Source organism: Cyanistes caeruleus, chromosome 26 (genome assembly GCF_971803275.1).
Source record: "Cyanistes caeruleus chromosome 26, bCyaCae1.hap1.1, whole genome shotgun sequence".
Taxonomy (NCBI): Eukaryota; Metazoa; Chordata; class Aves; order Passeriformes; family Paridae; genus Cyanistes; species Cyanistes caeruleus.
In genome coordinates, this window is record NC_141726.1 from 1540466 (window position 1) to 1563602 (window position 23137).

The 23137-nt window shown below is 51.6% G+C and overlaps 1 protein-coding gene and 1 long non-coding RNA gene across 18 annotated transcripts in view; one reads left to right on the plus strand and one right to left on the minus strand.

The window, feature by feature from the left end:
• The window catches only part of SCMH1 (Scm polycomb group protein homolog 1), a 63191-nt gene that overhangs the window by 35458 nt on the left and 4596 nt on the right, over positions 1 to 23137 (plus strand). For 3 of the 17 annotated variants that reach the window (XR_015279434.1, XM_086863809.1, XM_086863810.1), the window contains exons 9-15: positions 8351 to 8583; positions 9139 to 9265; positions 10274 to 10474; positions 11090 to 11275; positions 15363 to 15494; positions 20439 to 20642; positions 21539 to 21681. Coding sequence is in view for 13 of the 17 variants with exons in the window: in XM_086863809.1 (XP_086719935.1) it covers positions 8351 to 8583; positions 9139 to 9265; positions 10274 to 10474; positions 11090 to 11275; positions 15363 to 15494; positions 20439 to 20642; positions 21539 to 21681 (1226 nt within the window). In the remaining 4 variants the exon portion in view is untranslated. Of the gene's footprint in view, positions 1 to 8350; positions 8584 to 9138; positions 9266 to 10273; positions 10475 to 11089; positions 11276 to 15362; positions 15495 to 15909; positions 16223 to 20438; positions 20643 to 21538; positions 21682 to 23137 lie in introns of those variants that run through there. The other 14 variants (XR_015279435.1, XM_086863811.1, XM_086863812.1 and 11 more) reach the window with 7 other exon arrangements.
• Positions 4191 to 11114, minus strand: LOC111939037 (uncharacterized). The gene is made up of 2 exons (XR_002869153.2): positions 10003 to 11114; positions 4191 to 4416 (listed from the first exon to the last, which is right to left on the minus strand). It is a non-coding gene; the product is annotated as an uncharacterized LOC111939037 (long non-coding RNA).

A 23137-nucleotide genomic window follows, 5' to 3' on the forward strand; every position in this document is an offset into this window, starting at 1 on the left:
TTGCCCACACACACTGTTCTCTGTAACAATCCCTTAAGTCTGTTGCCAGGTTTCACGTGTTACTGCTGGACACAGGTAAAGCCCTCAATGTCTGTGTTTCAGGAGGTCCCTGTGCTGTTCCTCCTTTTGGGCTGTGCCCTGGCTGATGCCAGTTGCTCTGGAGTTCCTGCTGGGTTTGCTATTCCCTGTTCCACCCTTCTGGATGCTCTGTGACAGAGAGAGGGGTGACTCCATGCTGTGGGAGAGGGGCAGCAGTGAAAGCGTTAAGATTGGGCGGGCAGAGCTGGAAGCTGCTCAAGCTCTGGAATTTGGAGGACTGGAATTGCTGCCTTGGCAGCAGCCCAGCTGGCAGAGAGCTCCAGTCCCAGCCAGACAGGGCAGAGCTAACACAGAGCTCGTCCTCTGCCACCATGCCAGGGCTGGTGGGAGCTGGGTGAGGACACTGGGGACACTGGTGACACTCTGTGTGAGCTCTCAGACCCTGCTCCCTCTGCCTGGGCTCAGCTGCTGCTTCCTCTGCTTGCAGAGCAAGCAAATGTGAATAGTTTTAGAGAGTTACCCTGGGGATGGGCTGGGAGCTCCATCCAGCCTGGACTCACAGCTCTGTGTCACCCCAGGACCAGCAGTGGCTGCTGCAGTGGCTCCAGGGGGTTACAAGATGCTGACCCTGGACAGAAAGTTCATGAAGTTCTTTGTTTCTCACCACCATGTGATTTGTTGTTTAACTGCTTCGGCTCCTCAAAGGAAGATGATGATGATCAGCTGCTAGGTTTCCTGCCCAGGGGCAAAGGTAATGTGTGTTTTATTATTTTCTTTTGGATATTGCCTGGTTCCTCCTCCTTCTTCCATAGTGGTGGGAAGAGGAGCCTCGTCAGGAGTAGTTGGCAGGGTAACACTCAGGTGAGCTCCTGTGCATTCCTGGGATGGAAAATACTAATTACTGTTTCCTCAGGACTGAGCTGGGATGCAGAGCTCCCACATTAAGCTGGGTAACATTGCTTTGCACTGGCATGGCTGCTTTGGGGACCACACAGGTAGAGCTGATGCACCAACAGCAGGAGTTCAGGTTTTTATCCATGAATGTAATGCACAAGCAGCCCTGGAACCTGGGTGGTGCTGCCTCTGAGGCTGCTGTTGGAAGATCCCAAGAAAAATCTCTTGAGCTGTTTGGAGCGCAGAGCCAAGGCTCTCAGTAGTGACCCTGGCTCAGCTTGGATGTGTGTCCTGGAATGAATGGTTTGGAGGTTTGCTGGCTTGGATAAGGGAGCCCAGCACTGCAGGACTTTTTCCTGGGTGCTGACAGTGCCTGTGGCTCAGTGGGAACCGTGGCATGTCAGGGACCTGGAGTTACTGAGTGATGTCTTGAGGCTGGCAGGAGCCTCTGAGAAGAGGAGCTGACCTGGGAAAAGCAGCTTTCTCTGGTCTCCAGCCTGTCCTTACTCTCAGTGTCTAGACCTTCCCCTCAACTTGACTTTTCCTCATGATTTATTTTGAAATATTTCACACCCCAGAGAATCTGGGTTTTGCTCAGGATGTTTCCTTCCCTTTTCTACCATGCTTCCTGGCCAAAATCAGAGTTTCAATATCTCAGGGTGTTACTGAGTCTTGGCAGGAGGTTTCAGCAGGACCCTCTCTTTGGTCCTGCCTGCCCTGGAAGGGTAAATCATGAGACTTTCTCACCTCTCATCCCCTCATCAGGTCACTCATGGATGAGCACTGTGGATCCTGGTGTACATCCCTGTATTCCCCACATCGATATCTCTCCTCTGCAAGGATGATTCTTTGCCCCAACCTCTTGTAATCCTTGATTTATCCCTTTAGAATCCTTTCTTCTTATCCCAAAGCTCTGGAGGTGTTGTAAAAACCTTTTGTGAGGATCTTGGATGCAGATGAGGCTGTGCCACATCCTTCCACGTGTTCTCTGGCCAGTCCAGACCCTGCAGGTTTCTGTTGCAGGAGCTGGACTGACACTGCCCAAGTGGCTCAGACTGCCTGTGCCTTACAGGGCTGTGTGGGTGAGTGAAGCCTCTGTTTTGTTTTGGAAAATGTTTCAGTAGATGCACCTTGTGCTTGGGTAGACTTTTGTGTTTAGCAATGTCTGTGTGAATAGGGCAGAGTGAGATGTGCCAAGGGCAGCCTTGGAGATGGACAGGTCTCTTAAACACCTGAATTCTGGTGTTTAATTGTGTAAGCAGATTCTGTAGGTCCACAATAGCGTTTTTGTCTTTGGCTCCAGTAGCACTGACTGCAGTCTCCAGGTCTTTTCCATGTCTCCATGTGTGGTTACAATCACAGATGAGACATTTGGGCTGTTCTGCAGCTCGGTTCCTGCTCTGGCACTTGAGGCAAGTCACTGAAGCTCAGGCTGTCGTGTGCTGCCACCTCTGAGACACAGAACAAGGTGCTGGGAACACCTGCCAAGGTTTGCAGGATCCCTGCTGAGCTGCTTCAGAGAGCACTGGCTGTAAGTGCCACTGTGGTTTAGGGCACATGGGAATGCTGCTGTGAGACTGAAAATGTGACACTCCTGCAAATAGCAAACAGCAGTCGCTGCTATCACTGTGACTCTTGAGACTTCTTTTTTTTTTTTTCCCCAGTTATTTTATATTGATAAATAAAACAACTGAAAAAACAAATAAAACAACCATAAAAACTGGCACAGCTCGTGCCAGGGGGATGTACAGTGGCATCTGCAGTGACAGAGCTGATCTGAGTGTGTGCCAGCAGTTAGGAAAAGTGCTGCTCCAAACCATGCAGCTTTCCAAGCCATTTAGGAATGGGACACTGATGATGAATGTTCAGAGCCTGTCTCAGGTTCTGTAAATGCACAAGGCATTGCTTTAGTTTGAAGTAACAGCTTTTCATGTGTCTGTGGATGTCCTGCCCAAAAAAGACATTATAATGCACCCCCATGGTAAAAATGAGCGGGATGGAGTTTTGGGGACTGGGGGTTTGGGTTTTCTTTGTGTGCTACTGTGTAACCACTGGCCAGGGGATTAGTGGATAAAATAACTTTTTCAGTAGTAAAAATAACAGGTTTCAGTAGTCAAAACCTGCAGCTAGACAAATCTTGTGTGATTAGAAGGTGTCTGTTTGGGAGAAGAGAGAGCTCATCATGAGAAGAGGTAGAACATGCCAAATCCTGCAGTGCTTGGATCCCCATGCTGTGTTGGATATCTCCTCTGGTCTCAGCTCAGTGTTTCAGACTGGAGAACATGAATCCCTGCAGGAAATCCTGAATTATCAAAATCATTGTCTTTTCACCTTTAAATTCCAGGATTTGGAGTCTTGTTCTTAATCCCTGTCTTTGCAAGGAGCTCATGTCTCCCACCCATGCTCCCTTTGTCCTGTGTTTGTCTGCTGTGTCTGCTGAGAACTCAGGACAGTCCAGGTCTGGAGCCTTCCCAGGGCTTGTATTTCTGTCCCAGTCGTGCTCACGATGGCCAGTGATGATGGTCTCTGCTTTGGGAAGAATCACAGGGCTTTGAAGCTTTGACATTTTACTCTGGGACAAGCAATGAGCTCCAGTTCCTGTCCTGCTCCAACCTTCAGGATGTCCAGGATTGAGACGCCTCATGCAGGGAAGGATTCAGCCAGATCTCAACAAGATCTCTGCACTCTGGAAAATTTGTTTATCTTAAATGTGTCTCTAACCCACCTCTTTGAGTGCTGCTGCTGCCTGGGAAGTGCTGAAGATGGGACAAGGGGCAGTGATGACCAAAGGACCGCTGGAGGGATGGCCTGCAGGACGTCTCCCAGGCCATGCAGAAATCTCCCCTTGCTCTTGAGGACACTGCAGGGGCCAGTACAGAGATCTCCAGGCACAAGCACATGAACTTCAGCTGCATCTGAGAGTACAGAGCCCTCGGCACAGAAAATGGGAATTTGGGATTTGTGCTCCTGCAGCTCTTGGTAAACGAACCTTGTAAATAGGAGAGAAAGGCAAGAAACCTGTCTGCAGCTTCAACTTTTCTGTTCCATATTTTTCTACGTGTTTTGACTTTGTAATTCTTGTCCCAAGGACAAATGCTGCTTCCTAGCACTGACTAACCTTCAAAGTGTGGATGGCAACTGTGCAGAGCCTCCTGTAAGCAAGAGTTTGAGTCCCAGTGTGGTGAGCAGCTGCAGGTGCCGTGGATCAGCTGACAGGGGATGTCTTGGCATTAGGAAGTAGAGCCTGAAATCAGGAATTCTCTGTCAAGTTTATTCATTTCTGCAGAACTCTTCTTTAAACTAATCCTTCAGTGATGAATAACATCATCAGTGGTGCCCAGCTTCTCTTTGGCTCTGAGTTCAGCCGTGTTTGAGCTGCATCTTCAGGGTGATGTTTCTCGCTGTGCCAAATGGATCCGATGCCAGCCAGCCCAGCAAGGAGCCAGCCTCCTCCTCCTCCATGTCTGCCATTGTCCTGGATGCCTGTGTGACCCAAAACAAGACAGTTCAGCCAGCAGAAAATTTCCAATGATTAGTTTTCTGTCCCTTAATGAGCTGAAATAACCGTGAGTTCAGATCAGTGAATAATTCAGGTCAGAAGCGATCCTGGGGCTGCAGGGCTTAACTCCTCCAAAGCAAGGCCAGTTTTGGAGTTGGTTATATTGCTCAGAGCTCAGGTGAACAACAAAGCCGTGGCACAGAGAGATGCTGCTTCACTCAGGAACAGCAAACTGTTGATTTTTTAAGTAAGAGAGGCCCCACTTGATTTTCTGAAAATGTGGCTCCTCTCAGTGGCCTGTACATGGAAAAAGAAGGTGAGGATGTCTCTGGCAGCTGCTCACTGTTGGGCTGTCACTGTCAGCAGCTGAATCACAGAATCAGAATATCCTGAGCTGGAAGGGACCCACAGGATCATCCAGTGCAGCTCCAGGCCCTGCCCAGACCCCCAGCACCCCCAGCCTGGGCACCCCTGGAGCGCTGTCCAAAGGCTCCTGCAGCTCTGGCAGCCTCGGGGCCGTGCCCATTCCCTGGGGAGCCTGGGCAGTGCCAGCACCTCTGGGGGAAGAACCTTGCCCTAAATCCAGCCTGAGCCTGGCCTGGCCCAGCTCCAGCCGTTCCCTGGCTGCTGTCCCTGTCCCAGAGCAGAGATGGGAGCTGCAGATCCCTGAGCTCTGCCCTCGCTGTGCTCTGCTCCAGCTGGACACTCCAAGTGCCCTCAGCTGCTCCTCCTGTGGCCCCTCCTGACCCTTCAGCATCCTTATGGCCCCTTTTGGACACTCTGACAGCTTTAGATCCTTAATAATTAAGATGTAATAATAGAATAAGATGCAGTAAATTGAAGCTTTTGGCAGTTATAGGAGACTTGGGCAGTGGTTGGAGCTGTGAGATAATCCAGCTGTTCCCACCTCTGGAGCTCTCTGGGTGCTGGGCTGGCTGCAGGCACTGATCCCTGCGTAGCAATCCCATGTTTCTAGATGATGGCAGGGGCTGAAATCCTGCAGGAAAATATCAGGCACCTGAAAAGAAACTGCAGGCTCCTGTAGGAAGCATCCAGACCCTGGAAGTGGTGCCTTGGGGATGAGGCAGAGTGTGGCCAGCTGTGTTTGGGGGCTGCACCACTGATGTGCAGGCACAGCTGGTGGGAGGACTCTGCTCTGGAGCTCTTGGTGTCTCCTCCTCACACAGTTCAGTGCATCTGGTAGGGCAGGAGAAATGTGTTAGCACAGTCTGGTGTTTACTCAGATTCTGGTTCAAATCCAACAAAAAGCCAGGCAAGTCTGCTGGATCATGGGAGGATAAAACCTCATTTCATTAAATCACTCCGGATCAGTAAAATGTCTGTGCATTGCATCAGTGTGATGGAATCAGCCCCAGGGAGGAGATCAGAGCCTGTCCAGGGCTGTGCTCAGGGCTCAGCAGCACTGCTGGGCACACAGCACCAATCTGGGTCACAGTCTGTGTCTGTCCTGAGCTGGCTGCACATTTCAATGTAATTTAGCTTGTTTTGGTGGGGCAGCTCCTCCATCCCTGAAGGACATGAGGTGTCCCATCCCAGGATCTGCATGCACCCAGGTATGGGCCTTTATTGCCCAAATCCCAAAACCAATTCTTCAAGCCTGGCAAATTACTATCACATGTACTGTCTTTACAGCTGAAGTGGGCAACAGATTTTTCTTGCATTTATTTCACCAAAAGATGAAATCACTTTTTAACATAAAATTATATAATGAAAGCTTTGCACCCCAGGACTTCATCTGACAGCAGTCTCCTTTTTCCTGGCACTGAGAGCAAGGGGTGCAGTCCAGCTGCCCTTCCTACTGCATGCCAACTTCCCAAATTCACCATTTCTCTGGGTTTGTTCCTAGTAAAACTGAGAACATGGATTTGCCTCACAGCTTGTCTGTAGAATTCTCAATTTTTCCCTCCAGCAGGTTTCTCTTTTCCAGAGAAACATCATTGTGGCACCACTTGGTTTAGACACTGAGCGTTGTGCAGATCTCAAATTAAATACTCCCTGCCCTGGCTTCTACATCCCTGTGATATTTAACAGTTTCTTTGAAGTATGGAGAGTTTTAGAATCATGGATTGGTGTAGGCTGGAAGGGACCATAAATCCCATCCCATTCCACCCCTGCCATGGGCAGGAACACCTTCCACTGTCCCAGACTGCTCCAAGCCCCATGTGGGACCCAACCTGGCCTTGGACACTTCCAGGGATCCAGGGGCAGCCACAGCTTCTCTGGGCAACCTGTTCCACTTTCCCTGTGTTTATCCTTGTTCTGTCAACTCGAGGGACTCTCATAAATGGTTTAATACAAACATTTCTGGGCTGAGATCAGTCATTGCACACTCGAGGCCAGAGGCCCCACGATTCCATGATCAGCACCTGCCTTACCCTGCAGCTCAGTGGCAGATGTCACCTGGAGCAGGTGACACTCTTGGAGTGCCATCAGCTGTAAGAAGCACCTGAGCTATCACATTCATTTTCTTAACAGCAAAATAGTCTTGCTTTTAACATTACCAGCTCAAAGAGTAGTAAAAGCCTGTTTCTGCCACATTCCCTGTGTCTTCCTGACACAATAAAGGCTTTATTCAGGAAGTCAGATAGATCCTGGTGACTCTGTGCTTGTTCCCAGCTTCTGATACAGAATGCTAATGCACAAAAGCAAGGAAATAAAATTAAAACTAACTGATTAAAACTAATGAAACATGCCCACATGACAAGCAGAATGGGGCTGGATCCTGGATACACTGAGTGATTTGGGTTGGAAGGGACCTTAAAGCTCATCTCATTCCAACCCCCTGCCATGGCAGGGACACCTCCCACTATCCCAGGGTGCTCCAAGCCCCCTCCAACCTGGCCATGGACAATTCCAGGGATCCAGGGGCAGCCACAGCTTCATTTTGCCAGGGGAATGAATCCTTTCTCACAGTAACTGCTCCTAAAATCCCCATTATAGAAACCTTGAAAATCTCAGTACATGCCAACAGTTGTGACATCCTGGTAGCAATTTTTATTGCACTCTGTTTCCCTGATTAAGATTTTTTCCTTAACTACAAAGCCCCTGATTTCAAAAGTGTTTGCTTGTGTTTTTTCCTAATTCCTTGCCCTTATGTTGAACACATATTGAGGTTTCCAGATGTGAGAAACAAGGCATCCTAAAGATCACTCTGCTGTTTTCAAAATGCAGCAGGATTTTGGTTTGGTTTCTTTAGAGCAGAAATTTAAAACAGAAGGAAATACTGGTCTGCCAGGCTGAACCAGCATATCTCTGACTGACCAAATTTAGGGGATCTGTGGGCAAGTATACCAGAAACCTGATTTTGTGATGGAAAGAGTGAGAGGATAAGAAGGAGCAGGCCTTCCTCTGGTAGAATGTGGGAGGAGCAGGGCAGCTGGTCCAGCTGAGATGAGCAGTAACCCTTTCAGGCAGCTAGGATGGAGCTGGTCACTTCCAATGCAGTTTGCTGGAAATTTAGGGACAGAACAGATCTGACATCAGCCTTGAGAGAGGGAATTTCCAGTGTTTGCAGCACTGGCTCTGTGACTCAGACAGATCTTGGTTGATCCCTCCCTAGGAATGCTCCCAGAGCCTTTTCCGTGGCCATTGGCAGGTCACCACTCGCAGGAGGAAGAGCTGTAAGTGCTAGTTCTTTTCAGGAAGGAAGGTATGGCTGCAAACATGATCCTTCTGGAGTTCAGGCCATCCAGGTTAAGCCCCAGTGTCCCCCAGCTCGAGTGCTGAGCTGGGGATCCATGTGTTTGGATTTTCCTCTGGCACGGAGAGCAGTCCCCCCGCCCAGGGGTCTGGGAGTACTCCAGGTTTTTCCATGTGACACTGTATAAAGATGGAGGCTGCTCTTGTTTTGATTCTCACCTGATTTAATTACATTTGCTTTTTCTCTTTTTATTTCAGTTGTGATTCCAAAGAGCCCTTTACCTGCCTCCGAAGTAAACTCGGAGAAACCTAGCATGCACAGTAGCACAAAGACTGTTTTGGGGCATCAACAAGGGCAAAGGCGTCGCAAAACAGGGAAGAAGCGTGGTCGAACGACCAAAGCGCTAATCCATCACCCCATGCCTACACCCTCCAAGTCAGTGGAGCCTTTGAAATTCCCCAGAAAGAGAGGCCCCAAGCCTGGCAGTAAGGTAAAAGCTGATGCTGATGCAGGCGGGTGAACAGCAGGTGCTGCAGGTCCTGCCATGGGTTGGTGCATGCGTGTGTTTGTGCACGTTTGTCTCAGCCTCTGGCTGTGTGACTGCAGCAAGTAGGAGAGCAGAGGGGTATGTGGGGCTGGCAGTATCCTCAGAGCCCAGCCCCAGAGCTGTAGAGAATGTCTGTGTCCTAAAGATCATTTCCATCAAGAATCCGTGTCTTTGGAAGTGCATTGGCTGTGGAGTAGCATGGCAGATGCTGGGAGAAAACAGGATGGCCAAAGGGTAGAATAAGCTCTCCCGTCCTTTCTGTGGCTAGTCTGAGTCAAACAGAGGTGGCAGATCCCAGGCTTGTTATTTTTCAGGGTTGTGGTTTGTAAAATACACACGTGTTGATTACTAGGTTCTCGACACACCCCGTCATCACCATCAGAAATGTGTCATGTTCCACAGTGCCTTGTCTGTTGGATGCAGAGGAGAGAGTGTAGTGATCATGGGTGGTAAAGGAGAGCAGGGGTAAAAGGAGAAATATCTCCTCTTTTTCTGCAGAGGAAACCTAGGACATTGCTGAACCCAGCACCCACCTCTCCAACCACCAGTACCCCAGAGCCAGACACAAGCACTGTGCCCCAGGACGCTGCTACAATCCCCAGCTCTGCCATGCAGGCTCCCACAGGTAAGGAGGGTCTTGGACCACATTCTTGACAGGATTGCACAGTTAGGAACTGCAGCAGGCAGGCAGCAACACTCTGAGAGAGTCCCATTTCTTCCTAAGCCTGTAAATCAGCAATCCTTACCACTCCAGACAGGCTGGCCTGAGAAAGGCACATGAGTCCAGAGCAGCTGTTCATTTACCTTTCTATTGGAAATAATGAAGTAGGAAGATTGCAAGCCCACCTTGAGTGCAAGAACCCCTTTCCCCTGCATGCTGGTGACTCCACAGCTCTCCAGGGACACTTGTGGCCCACTGTGCCTGGGGGCAGTGGGGTGTGCAGCACTCCTTGAGAGCCCCGAGCGTGAACTCTCCCACACCATGCAAGGCACAGCTGCTGGAACTGCACAAGGGGCAGAGGAGGTGCTGAAGGACTCTGATCTGCCCAGCTCCAGCCAGGATATCAAGGCACACAGGGACAGGAGGGAATAGGGGAGGAGAAGGAGGAGCAGCAGTGAAGAGTGTATGCACTGCTACAGCTGAGGAGGAATCTGGCCGGGAAAGTCTAATGCAAAGCTGCTTTTGACATGTTGAGTCAAGCACTGGATATGGGCTGAGCCCTCTGTTTCCCCAGAATGTAATTGGCCAGTTTTCAGAGGAACCTAAAGAAGCCAGTTTCCCTAAAAAGGAAACACTGTGGGAAGCCCTAGAAAGTGGGGGCTGCATTCCTTCTTCCCCTCTGAACATCACAGCCACCTTACCTGGCTGGCATGGAAACCGCTTTCCAGCCTGGGAGAGCGTGGGAGAAACAGCAGCAGTTTGGAAGGTGAGCGTGAGGCAGGAAGATTTTGGAGGTGATTCCCCTCTAGAAGCGGCTCCACTGTGAGGATGCAGTCAGGCAGTCGTGGTGGATTCCACTTTGTGAGTGATTGGAGAGTCTTAAAATCTCAGCATCTCTCAGGTTGGATTTTAGGCATCTGTTTCTTGCTTTCTCGAGTGGGTTAACGGCAAACACGTTTCTCATCTTGGCAGTTTGCATTTACTTGAACAAGAACGGCAGCACTGGGCCCCACCTAGACAAGAAGAAAGTTCAGCAGCTGCCAGACCATTTTGGACCAGCTCGAGCTTCTGTTGTCCTGCAGCAAGCAGTACAGGCCTGCATTGATTGCGCTTATCATCAGAAAACAGTCTTCTCCTTCTTAAAACAAGGCCACGGGGGAGAGGTCATCTCAGGTGAGAACAGGCCCCCAGCACTTTGCCTCCAGAGAGGTTGTTGCAAGAATTCTCTCGTTGGAAGATGTCTGTCCTGAAGCTCGCTGCGGCCACAGGCCAGGGGCAGACAGAAGAGTTCTGTCTTCTCTTCCTTGCCACACGTGTGTGTCAGTGAAGCACCAGCTGGCAGCTGACTCAGAGCGGAGCAGTTGCCATGGCCTGCGGGCACAGCTGCTGGAGCAGGCCGTGCTCAGTGCTGGCATCGCCTGGGCAGCGATCCTGCCCCACCGAGCGGCCCCCGCGCTGCCCCAGCCCCGGCAGGAGCCCCAGCAGGGGGGATTCCACAACTCCTCACGGAAAGACAAGAAATCCCCGGGTGTTTATTTGCCTTTAAGGCCGCGCGGAGCCGGAGCTGCGAGCGCAGGCCCCTCCTGGAATCCTTTGCGTTCCCTCGGCCGCGGCTCCCCGTGCTGGGTGCAGCAGGCTGGTCCTGGCCTGCCCCAGCAGCAAAAGGCTTTGTTGGCTCTCGACAGCCCAGCGATGCTGAGATCCAGGAGCTGGCTGTGCGGCCCTGGGCGTAGCCTCCCGCCTTGGCGGGGGGTTCACGTGTTGGGCTCTGTTTGTTTCTGTCTCCAGCTGTGTTTGATCGAGAACAGCACACTCTGAACCTGCCAGCAGTAAACAGTATCACCTACGTCCTCCGCTTCCTGGAGAAGCTGTGCCACAATCTGCGCAGTGACAACCTCTTTGGGAACCAGCCTTTCACTCAGAACAGCCACATGCAGCGCTCACACGAGTACGACCACGACAGGTATCTACCAGGTAGGAGCTGGGGCGGGGGCGGCACTGTAGGGACCCAGGTTTGATCTCTGTCTCTGAAGGCCTTCAGAGCCCTCACAGGGTTCATTGCATCACACCCAGTGTCGTGCACGTGCCCACAGGGCTCTTGTGTAGGATTCCAGTTGCATTTTCTGCCTGTCGGTTTGGTTTCCATCTCCGCTGTAGGTTTCCGCTCATCCGTGCTGTCTCCTTGTCTTCCCTCCTCTCCTCGTCCCCCAGTCCTTCCTTCTTCCTGTAATCTGATTATGGTGACTTCATACAGCTAGGAATTCAGGTGAAAAGACTGCATGAGAAGGGAGAGTGAGAACATGCAGCAGCTTAATTGTAATTAGCAATTAATTAAAGCAGAGTGGTTTGCACACCGGTCGTTGATCTGCTGGCAGCAGCCAGGGCATCCAGCCCTCGGTGACAAGGAGCATTGAGGGGTGATGCTCATGCAGCAGTCTGATGCAGATTCTGTTGGTTTTGGAGCAGCTCACCCCAGCAAGACAGTTGATGCCACAGTGCAGATTGTCAGGCTGCAAAACTGCTCAGAAGTAGAAGCGGTGGAAAACAAACGCAGTGGTTCCCAGGCAGTGCTGGGCAGTGATGGGGTGATGGCTGCCCTGCCTTCTGGGGCAGCTCCTGCTCCAGGAATGTCAATCATGGAGAGGATCAAAGCTGTCTGCACCCTCTTGGGTGGTTGACAAGTGCTGATCTCCTCTCCTGTCTTGCTTTCTTCCCCCTCTAGTCAGCAAGTAGTTGTTGTGTTGTTTGAGGTCTTTCCAAAGTTAATTCTTTGCATAATTATGGTTCTGGCAAGAAAAGCAGGAGTTGTATGAATGTAAAAGGATGGGCACTTAGAAAGAACTGTTTAAAGAGAAGTTGCTAAGCATGAGGTGTAGGAGCAAGAGCCAAATTCCACAGTGCTTCCATTCATTGCACCTCACAAAGCACCTGAGGCAGAGTCTAGAAAGAAGGAGGATCTTCCCATCCTCTGTTTCCTCCTGGCTGGAGCCAGCAGGGCCAGGAGCAGAGGAGCTGTAGGATATGCAAGGACAGGAGCAGCATGACTGGGGAACCCTCAGGTAGAAGAAATCCCCATGTTTCAGTGTGGAGGTACTCTGTCATCATGAGAGCAAAGTGGCAGGGAAAGCACCCAGCTCTGGGCATGGCTGAGCTCACACAGAGTTTCCAGCCTCAGTGAGAGGTCAGAGTTGGGCTGCTGGACAGAGTGGAAAAGTATAAATCAGAGTTCAGAGGAAACTCAGGCAGAGCACCAGATCTGACACAATGCTGAGACCTGCCCATCCTGAACTCTGATTCAGAGTGTTTGCAGCACTTGAAGAAAATCAGCCACAGTCAGAGGTGTGGCAGCACCTAGTCCTGCAGTTCATCCTGGTGTCTGAGCTTCTTGGGCATCTGCTCATGTGGCACCTTTCTCAGGCACTTGAAAGAAGGTGGTAAACTTTGTTATCTACACACTACAGTGGCTTCTGGTGAGGGCAGGGAAACAGAGCTGGTGATTTTGGGAAGTTTGGGCTGGTCATGGAGGAATGAGGGTGGAGTTGTACGTCCTTAAATCACAGCAGATGTCAAGGCTGCTGTGGTCTCACCTTCAGCTCTGCATGTCCTGCCTTGTACAGTCTCCAGGACAGGAATGTCCTGCATGGGACTGCTTCTCCCAGTGAATGGCCACTGGTTAGGACTGGGAGCTGCTCTGAGTTCCCAGAACAAACTGGGGGTGCCGTGGAGAATTGGTGTGTGTGTGCTTGGGGCAGAGGGAAGGTCTGCAGCAGCCAGCAGTGCCATTCTGCCTTTCTGAGCAAATGGAAATGAGGAGAAGCAGAGTGAGCTGTACATCAGGAGCAGCTGTTGGCAGGGGACTGGGCAGCTGATTGCTGTTCATAGCAACATGAACATGATGTGACCTGGAGCCATCTGAAAACACAGGACTGCAGAGACCCTCTGGACCACCTGGCTCCTGCTGTTACAGCACCACATGGTGCTTCTTGGATCCTCTCTGCAGTTGCAGATTTTGCTTTTCCATTGGAGATTGCTCTAGGGTTTTATGCTGAAATTTTAGAAACTATTTTGTTATTTCCAGCCCTGATTTATTCTTGGGCAACTTGGTGTCTGTGTCTCCTAGTCTTAATATTGTCTTTTAGCTTAACTTGGTTCTCTTTCTTCTGGAAGTAGTTGCAGAGCAGTTGGAACCCTCAGAGGAGTTCATCTTTTGGCTGCTTCTCGCTCTCCTCAGACAGGGTTGGTTTGACTTGAACTTCATGGGGGGGGCAGAGTGAGCTGCTCTTCCCCCCAGCAGCCTCCCAAGGCAGGGGAGGTGAAATATCCCTCCCAGCTGTGCTGTCATTTGGAGGCAAGGACAGCCCTTTGTCCTTTTCTCTCAATCCTTACCTTTCTGCAGTCCCCTTGTTCTGTTCCCTTGTGCTTGTTCCTTCTCTAGCTGAAACATGGGCCCAGCACTGCCTTTGCACTGTCTCAAAGCACAGAATGAGTTAAAAACCTCCCTTCATCCCTTCTCTCTCTACATCCTCTGAGGTGCACAGCTCCATGCTGAGCAGGGCTTTTTTATCCAAGTAAATGATCTGCTTGTTCTCAGCATCCTTCTTGAAATGAGCATTTATCCTCTGAGATTTGGGGTCCTTTCCTCTCACATTATTTCCTCTTTGGTGATACATTGGTGAGACATTCATGAGGTTTATGTCATTTTTGAACTGAAGGCATTTTCTTTTTATTCCTGATGATCTGAGTACAGCCCTGTTACTCCATTCTTTATTTTCTCAAAACTTGTCCTTTAAAACCAGAATTCTATTTTTGGTTTATCCTCTCATTAATTTACACTTCTGATTCCTAGGGTTAACTTCTATAACCTAACCTGCTGTGTTTGCATTACTTTTAATATCAACCACTTTTAAAAAAATAACCAAAACCTGATGAAACCTTTGTAAAGCATCACTTTGTGTTGTGGTTCTGTGGCTGTTGGGTGAAGAAGGTCATGCAGTTTGGCACAGGGCTGTCCAGAGACATTACCAAGAGCATGTGTTCCCTTCTCTGGGCAGTGTTTCTTTCAGGGGCTCGTCCTGAGGATGGAATTTGTTTTTCTGACAATAATTTTTGGTCATACTCCTATGGAATCCCTCAGTGCAAGCAGCTCTTTCATTTCCCTGATGAGCAGATACCTCTCTACCTTTGTGTTTCTCCTTAATCAACTCAATTGTGCCCATCTGGTGCTTTCCCCCACCTGTACCTCCATTTGTTGGGCATTCTGTATCTCCCTTGGTGTCAGTCCCCTTGTTCCCTCATGCCCTGTGCCAGCTCCAGGCTGGTGGTGGCTCCTGGCATTTGTGCAGGAGCATTTAACCCCTGTGTGCCCACCCCAGGAACGCCCACATGTCACCTGCAAGAGCCCAGCTGGGAGCTGCTGGCCTGTGTGGGCAGGGGAGGGTCACCTCAGCTGGGACAGGGTCTGCCACCCCTGTGTCACTTACCTGGCTGCTGTCCCCATCAGTGTCAGTGCTTCCATCCCTTGTCCATCACCCGTGTGTGCAGAGACGTCCTGGCCTGTCCCAGTGTCCTGTCTGCTGTGCAGGGCGTGGAGAGTCCCATCCTTGGGATGTGTTTGGAGAGCAGCCTGGGGGGTCCACGGAGGGGGGAGATTGGAAATTGGAGTAGGGTTTAAACCAGCACTGTGTATGGCACAGAGGGGCTGCAATTTGTCCAAGGCTTGTTTGCCAGGTGTCCAAGGGTGCACCTGAAATGTGACAGTGGGATGAGCAAGGAATTGTGTGGGATGAGCCAAGGTGTAGAATGAATTAAGTCAATAATTAGAGGTGATGTTTGGGTGAAATATGACAAAACATGGCTAAGATTCTTTGTTAGTTTTCTCACTATCCTTTTACTCTGATAAAACCTGCAAACTCTGCTCTGTTGAGCCCTGCCAGATGTGCTGGATTGCAGCTTGAGCAGGTGGTGGGTGCCCAGGCTGGCAGTGCACACAAGGCTCAGGGGACTCTGTCTGCATTTCCCAGGACGTCTCCACTCCTAAAGAGGGCTTGTTCTCTTTTCCTAGACAGAAGCAGTTCGTTAGACGGCTCTCTGCAGGGACCAGGCCGGGGTACAAAGCGCTATTCCCAAGATTCCCCTCCATACAGTGCTCCTCTCTCCCCCAAGTTACCAAAGAATGACCGTCACCCTTTGGAAGGTGAGCACAGCGTGTCTCTTCCCAAAGCTGGCTGTTCCCAGCGCCCTGTCCCGCCTGCAGCAGGGTCAGACCTGGCTTTGCTTGTCCCTGGCATGGGTTGTGCTTGGTATCCCAGAGGGGAGTGGATGAGCTGCTCTGTGGTGAGGCAGGTTCCCCACACAGATGTGTCAGGCATGTGGAATGCAGCGGGAATTCCTTCTAACCCTGGCAGTCCTCATCTCACTCCGTGTAATGTGGTTTAGCTTCCCTGGCTGTGCATGGGGTTAACAGTGCCCAAACTGCCCAGCTGCCTCCGTCCATCTGCCCTGCATTTTTCCCTGAGGGTTTGCTGCAGCCTGTTGTACAGATGCTGATGTGCAGCTGTACAGCCAGGAACTTGCTGCCCTTTCCCAGGATCTCATCTTGTTCCTCACAGGCCTCCCTAAAACAGCCTGGGAGTGTCACTGGCTCCACCAGCTCAGCCACACCATTCCCATGCCACGCTGCTGCTCCTTCCCAGAGCCCCTCGGGATAACACTGCTGCAGATGTGCTGGGCCATGCTCCCAACAGCAGCTGCAGGAGGCTCCTCTTTGGTGTGGGATCCACAGGTGTCCCTTGCATGCACAGGTGGGAGATTTCCAGAAGGTCCAGGTAGCTGGAGGACTCCCTGAACTGAGTAATCTTCAATAAATACACTCCCACTTTTGTTCTGAGCTGCAAACCCTTCATAATGCAGACCGAAGATTTCATCTTGGTGAGGCTATTAATTAATGGGTGGTGAAATCTGCCAAGGTATTAGTCACAATTCTTTGTGATTGAAATCCCTGAAAAATTGCTGAAGACTCCTGGGTGGGCTCACAGTCCAGTGGCTTTGTGCTCTCTTGAATCCCCATTTCTGGTTTTGCTGGGGTTGCTGATCCCAGCTGTGAGTGCCCAGCACTTGTGTGGGTGATTTTGGTCTGTGTCCTGTGCTCTGCAGAATCACTGACCCTGTCTCGAAGCACAGCTGCTCTGAACTTGCCCAGAGCCACTGCATTTGGGCACCTTTTGGCACAGCAGGTGGGACATGCAGAGTTCAGCCTGTTCTTGAAGCACTCCAAAGGTTCAGATGCCTTGGTTGGGTGGTGAATATTGCACACTCTGTATTGTCAGTGAACAGACACAATGGGTAATTCCACAATGGGTAATTCCACAATGGGTAATTCCAAGGAGGAGCCTTCATTAGGTTTCTACAAGATTGATTCTTAGTCTGCTTCAAATCTATTCAGTTATCCCTTGGCCTTTAAAGGGGTTGTGCCATCTGGATGCCAGAATTCTCCAGCCTCTTCCAGAAAAACACAGAAAAGTGGGCAGGAAACGTGTCTGTGTGTGGGGAGGGTGATCCTTCCTGCAGCAGCTTGGTCTGGTTCTGTTCTTTGTCCAAGCAATGAGGTGAAGTTTCAAATTCCATCTAGAAATTCATTCTTATCCCACAGCTAAAAGCTGTAATGAATACATCCTCCTCCACCATGAAATTGAGGTTCAGGCAGGAATATTTGCATTTCAGAGGATACATTTTAAGAATATGCACTTGAAATACTCAGATATTGAGTATTTCTTTAGCAAGGGACATCTCCTCATGGGAATGAACCCTGTCTCAGCCAGCAGCTCCTGAACACATCCCAGTTTGCCATATGGAAGGCTGTGAGCAGCAGTGGGACATCTCCATTCACCCTGCATTTGGCACGAAGCAGAGACGTGAGGAGGGGCTCTCACATCTTACATTGTTTTTCCTCTTGCAGCCAGTGGTGTTTGTGTGGCTTTTTGCTGAAGCACTGCAGTCCCAGCACAGTGGGGACCTGCCTTCACAGCCCATCACTTGCTGGAAGCAGTGGGTGTTCAGGAGTAGTGCAAATCACATTTGTGCTTGTGGCCAAACTCCCGTGTTTTAGCAGTAAAATGACACTGTTGAGTCTATAGCACTATTTGTTTAATTAAACTTTAATTATCTGCTCCCTGCCTCTCCGCCACTAATTGTGCCATGTTTCCCTACAATGTGCCAACTGCCAGCCTTTAGTTAAATCCAACAGTTTGTCTAAGGAAATCTGCCTAAGGATCAGCCACCTCCTGCTCCAGCTCTGGTTGTCAAGGGTGGAGGATCCTGGATCTTGCCTGAGTGCACTTGTGCCCTGCCACTTGCAGGAGCATCTTGTCTACAGATAATTCCCAGGGGCAGTAATCATTCCCCTCTTGCCTCATCTCCTCCTCCCTTCCCTGGAGGTATCACTCATTGAGCACTTCCCTGTGTACTTGTATTTGTAGGAAAACCCTCAATCTGTCTTGCACTGCCCCTGCCACAAAGCCCCCAGCTGTGCTGCAGTGTTACAGCCCAAGCAGGCACTCAGCTGTGCAGGGATAGGGAACCTGGGGATCACTCTGTGCCTTCAGTTTTACCTCCTGGGCAAAAAACCACCATCCCCCAGGGCTCCATCCACAGCCCTCAGGTGTGTGATCAGCGTGTGAGAACAGCATCTCATATTTGCAGAGTTCATCACAGCACATTCCTGTCATAACTGTGCTGTTAATTGTTGGGTGAGGGCATTTCTGAGGGTGAGTTTTGGATCCTCAGCCTTGCTCTGACAAGGGGGCTGTGCCTGTGCTCTGAAATTCCTTCTGCTGACTCCAGTCCCTGCTGTGAGAGCTCTGGGGGTTTTGGGAGCACTCAGACACGTGTGTGCATGACCCAGCACATCTGGCTGAGTGTCCCAGGACTTCCTGGCAAGCTGAAGCTCTCTGTCACCTGAGAAGGTGCTGGGTTTCCTTGCAGGGCTGAGAAGCACAGCTTGGACCTGTTCCCATGCCCACAGCCACTGCAGAGGGCTGTGCCCACTGACCCCTCTCCTGCCTCTGTCCTTCCCTAGCAGTCAGCACCCTTCCCCAGATGTTTAATAGGAAGTGTTTTGGGGTGTAAACAGAACTGTCCTGTTGAACAGGAGGGCAAATGGGGTTGCTTGGAAGCAGCTCCAGTGGAAACCCATTGGTGTGACACCCCCAGGTGGGTCTGGCTGGGCCAGATCCCCAGCCAGCCCAGGCCAGGGCAGCCAGCTCTGGTTTGCATCCAGTCTGGGGCTGAAATGCAATGGTGGGAGTGCAGGAGGGCTTTGAAGTTATTCAGGAATAGCCATGGCTCAGCAAACTGGTTTTTATGCACCCAGAGCAGGTGAGAACACACCTGTCCATGCAGGAAACAAGTGACAAGTGGGCCAGCACAGGACAGGTCACCAGAGGTAGCAGTCCTCACACCAGCAGTTTGTACATCAGGTTGTGCTACTGTTTCTGGGCACATCCCAGAGACCTTAAATCAAAGAAAGGCAGCAGTGGCAAATCCCTGGGGTGGGAGCAGCAATTACCCAGTGATAACCCCACACTGGGCTGGCCAACAGCCAGACAAGGCTGCTCCCATTTCATATCCCTACCATGTCAGCCCTGGAAGGTCAGGGCTGGGCCATCTGAGCTGGCCTCTGGGTCTCTGCTCAAACACAGGCAGCAGGACATGAGACCAGGAGATCCCAGCTCTCACAGCAGTGCCACAGTTCACAGAAACCAGAGCAAATAAAGTGTAGCTGAGAGAGGCTGCCCCAGTCCCAACGTCTGCAGCACTTGGCAGCCACTTCAGGCTCTGGCAAGCTGCACTTCCCTTCACTGGAGCATGGCAGCATCAGCTCAGCAGGGAATTTGGGAAAATCTCAACAGCTTCTGGGTCCCAGAGGCCGCAGATCCCGAATCCTCACCATGATCCCAGTTCAGCACAGCAGCGCTCTGCTGCCTTCTCACCTGCTGCTCCTGTAGTCTGGGAAGTGCCAGGGAAGAAACCCAGGCCTGGCCAGTGCTCTGGCCTCTCCAGCCTTGCCAGCTGCCTGGTTTGAGTGGCTCAGGGCTGGAGCTGCCCTCGGGGTCCCTACAGGTGCTGCTGGAGGAGCTGCAGCTCCCGTGTGCTGGAGTGCACAGGCAGTGCCCCTCTCTCTGGAGCTGCTTCCCTCCCTGGCAGGTATTTCACCCTAAAGAACACAGCTGTTTGAGGGTGACTCATGAGGCACAGGGACCACCTGGCTGAGACTCAGCTGTGCTGTAGTGAAACCAGCAGAGGTGGCCCTGCAGTGGAGCTGTCACAGTGTAGAGGCAGATCTTGCTGGCTCAGCCAATGCAGCCTGGCACCCTGGACAGTCCCCTCAGCCCCTCCATGCCATGGACAGCTGCAAATTCAGTGCATTTATGGAGAAGGTGAGGAAACCACTATTCTCTAATAGCCTGCCTGGGGAGAGCCCTCAGCCCAGACCCTCCTCTGCTTGTTCCAGTATGGGGAGTTGGCCTCTGATGTGGTTAGACTGGAAAAGGGCCCAGCAGGAGGCCAGGGGGGACGAGCAGCTCATCAGCAGCGTGTTGCTTTTGGGGCCAGAGGACCAGCAGGGTGTGGGAGCATTGCCTGGCCCTGATGGCTCAGCTCCCTCCTGCTCTGCATGTGTGTGTGACACCCCAGTCAAGCACCAGGGCCGTTCCCTTGCACGCTGATGCTGAGGATGTGCAGTGTGTGACCCTCAGGGAGCATCCCCTCCCTTTCCTGTCCAGGACTGCCTGTGAGTCCTGTGCCCATTGGCATCCAGATGGGACAGCCCTGCCCCACCCCACAGTGCCACAGAGGGGCCCAGGGCACTCAGGCCATGGCTGGTGGTGGTTCAGAGCAGCTGAACAAAGGAGCTGCTGCTGCAGCCTGGGACTGTTGTCACCACCCTGGTTGGACTGGCAGTGGCAGATGGTGCCACCATGTGCAGATTGGCAGCTAGTGAACACCAGGGCTGTGCCTGGTTTGATCCCTGTGCTGGAGAGAGACCAGCCAGGGGTCGGAGGCAGCGAGCGCTGCCGCTGCTGTGGCTCTGCCGTGGGGCCGTGGCGTTCGGGTGCACTAACTGCAGCTTGGTGCGTTCCAGGTGAAACCTTTGTCCTGGCAGATGGCCTCCCAGGGCCCTTAGAGCCTCGCCTGGACCCCATGGACTCTGCCTTGAACTCTGTCAATTCATCCAGCCACAGCAGGAGCTCCAGAGACTATCGCCTGCCAGGATACAGGCACCTGCACCAGCCCTCTAGCCTCAGCCAGGGCAGCACCTCTGCCCTGCGCAGGCTTAGCTCTGGGGGTAAGAGCTCAGAACAGCCCTGCAGCTGTCAATTGGGCAATAAAGGGCTATTCTAACTCCAGTTGCACCTTTCTAACTTCAGCAAGTCTGTTAGGTGTGATGGCACCTGGCAGGTGGCAGAGTGGACAAGGTGACATTTCTCCTTTGACTGGTGACCGGGTGGACCCGGAGGTCAGTGGGGAGAAAGGGACAGGCAGGAGCTGAACTGTGTCCAAGTGATAAATGGGTGTCTGAGTCTGCAAGGATGGATTGGGAATGGCTGGGGAGTTGAGAGTTGCCTGGTGGGGCTGGGAGGATGAGTGAGCTGAGCTGCTCATGGCAGCATGTTACAAACAGCGTCATTTTAGGTGCATGGCATCAGTGAAAGCCTCTGAACAGCTCAGGCTGCTGGTGCCTGAGACAGCTGAGACAAGGGGCTGTGCACGCTGGGAGCAGGACCTGTGCACGCTCAGGCTGTGCTTTTGGACAGCAGGAGGTCACCTGTGGGTTCAGTCCATCAGAAGGTGCAGCCAGTGAAAACATAAAACAGCTTTGAAGTGTTACATGTGCTAAAGGTGTTGGGAGGGCAGAGATGTGGGAATGGCAGGGGGGTGTCCTGCTGAGGTGTCAGCCCATGGACAAAGAGGAGTGGGAGCTGGGGACAAACAGGGGGAGTGGGGTTTGAGAGAGGGGACAAGGGATCAGTACAGAAAGCTGCCCTGAAAAGTCAGGCCTAAGGAGAGGGAATAAGGCTTCTGAGCCAGACCTGCGCTGCAGGAATGTGGGGCACACCTGGGATGTGCCCCTTGCTGTGTCTCTGCCCTGCTGTGGGAGAGGAGCTGAGTGGTGGATCGAGGGGGAATGGCCTTGGGGAGGTGGCAGGGACCCCCGGTGATGGCTCTGTCTGGCATCCCCAGGCTCGGACAGGTACCTGGGCTCCCGGGACACCTCCCGGCTCAGCAGCCGCGACCCCTCGTCCTGGACGGTGGAGGAGGTGATGCAGTTCATCCGTGAGTCAGACCCACAGCTGGGCCCCCACGCTGACCTCTTCAGAAAACATGTGAGTGCCATGTACAGATGTGTGGGTTACACCTGGGAGGGGGAAAATCACACAAACAAAATCCAGCAGTCGGAACACGGCAGCACTTGAGATGGAGTTTTGTGCTTAATAAAAAGATCCTCATAAATCCTGCTCATGCCCTGTCTGGATCCTCATCAGAACCCCTCAGGGTTCTGGGTGAATCTGCAGTGAATCCCAGTGCTGTAAACTCTGCTCCTCCTGGACTTTATACTCAACTCATGGCAAACTTCTCCTGGCAAGAAACACGTTCCAAGTGGGATTCAGAGTGCGTTGCTGCTCAGCTCCAGTAACAGGGAGTTACTGAGGCTCTGATCCTGGTGCACATGTGTAGGTGTAAAACAGCTGCAGACAGTGTGGAGTTTGTACCATCACAGCTACAGGAGAGGTCTGGCAGCTGCATGTCCTGAGCCCTCTGCCTTGTGGTAAAGTCCATGTTCTGGTGCTGCTCATGAAGAGCAGTGGGAGCAAACACCCAGCACCGTGTCCTGCTCCAGGCTGGGCTGACCCAACACTTCTTTTTTGAATTTGTTTTATTTTAGAAACACAATTTCTCTTACAATTGAGAAATGTTTGTTTTAATTCTGAAAAGCTGCCAAGGGACAGAAGTGCTCTGGATTGTCAGTCCTGAGGAGGAACTTGCTTTCATCTGTGGAAGGGAGAAACAGATCAAACGTGGTACTGGAGATCCCTGGAGATCTCACCAACCTGAAAGCAACTGAGCATTGACAAAGGACAGGATTTTGTGTTGTTTGAGGTTTCATTTTTCATTTACAAGCCAATTAACATTTTCTTCATGGAAAACTGTCCAGTGCAAAGCTCTGCACCCAGCCTGGACTGGGTCATGGACAGGAGTGCTGCAAGGAACGGGCAGACTTCCACAAATGCCAAGTACAAAGCTGTTTTCTGGTTGTTCTAAGCTTCATGATCCATCCCCTCCTTCATCTCAGGAGGGACACATCTGGCTCTGCTGTAAAGGATCAGATGCTTTGAAAGCTGCTGTGTTGGAATCACCCCCAGTGGGGATGAGGAGCTCCAGCACTGCCAGTGGCTGGGACTGTGCTGTGGAGCTCCAGAAATAAAACCACAGAATCATTCAGGTTGGAGAAGCCCTCTGAGGTCATACAGTCCAACATTCCCCCACCACTAAACCATTTTCCCAAGTGCCACATCTACATTTTTCAAACACTTCAGGGATGGTGATTTCAGCCATCTCTCCCCTTTCAAGAAATAAATTTTTCCTGATATCAAGCACAGAATCACCAGTCACAGAGCACAGGCTCTTTGGGGTTTGGGATCTGTTCCCTAACCTCCATCTTCAGCCAGGGCTGTCAGCATGGCCACATCCTCTGCCAGATTCCCCCTGTGCTGGGATGACAGTGCCCTGGAGTGAGCAATTGCTGCCCTGCATTGCCACTGCCCCTGTCACTCCCCTGCC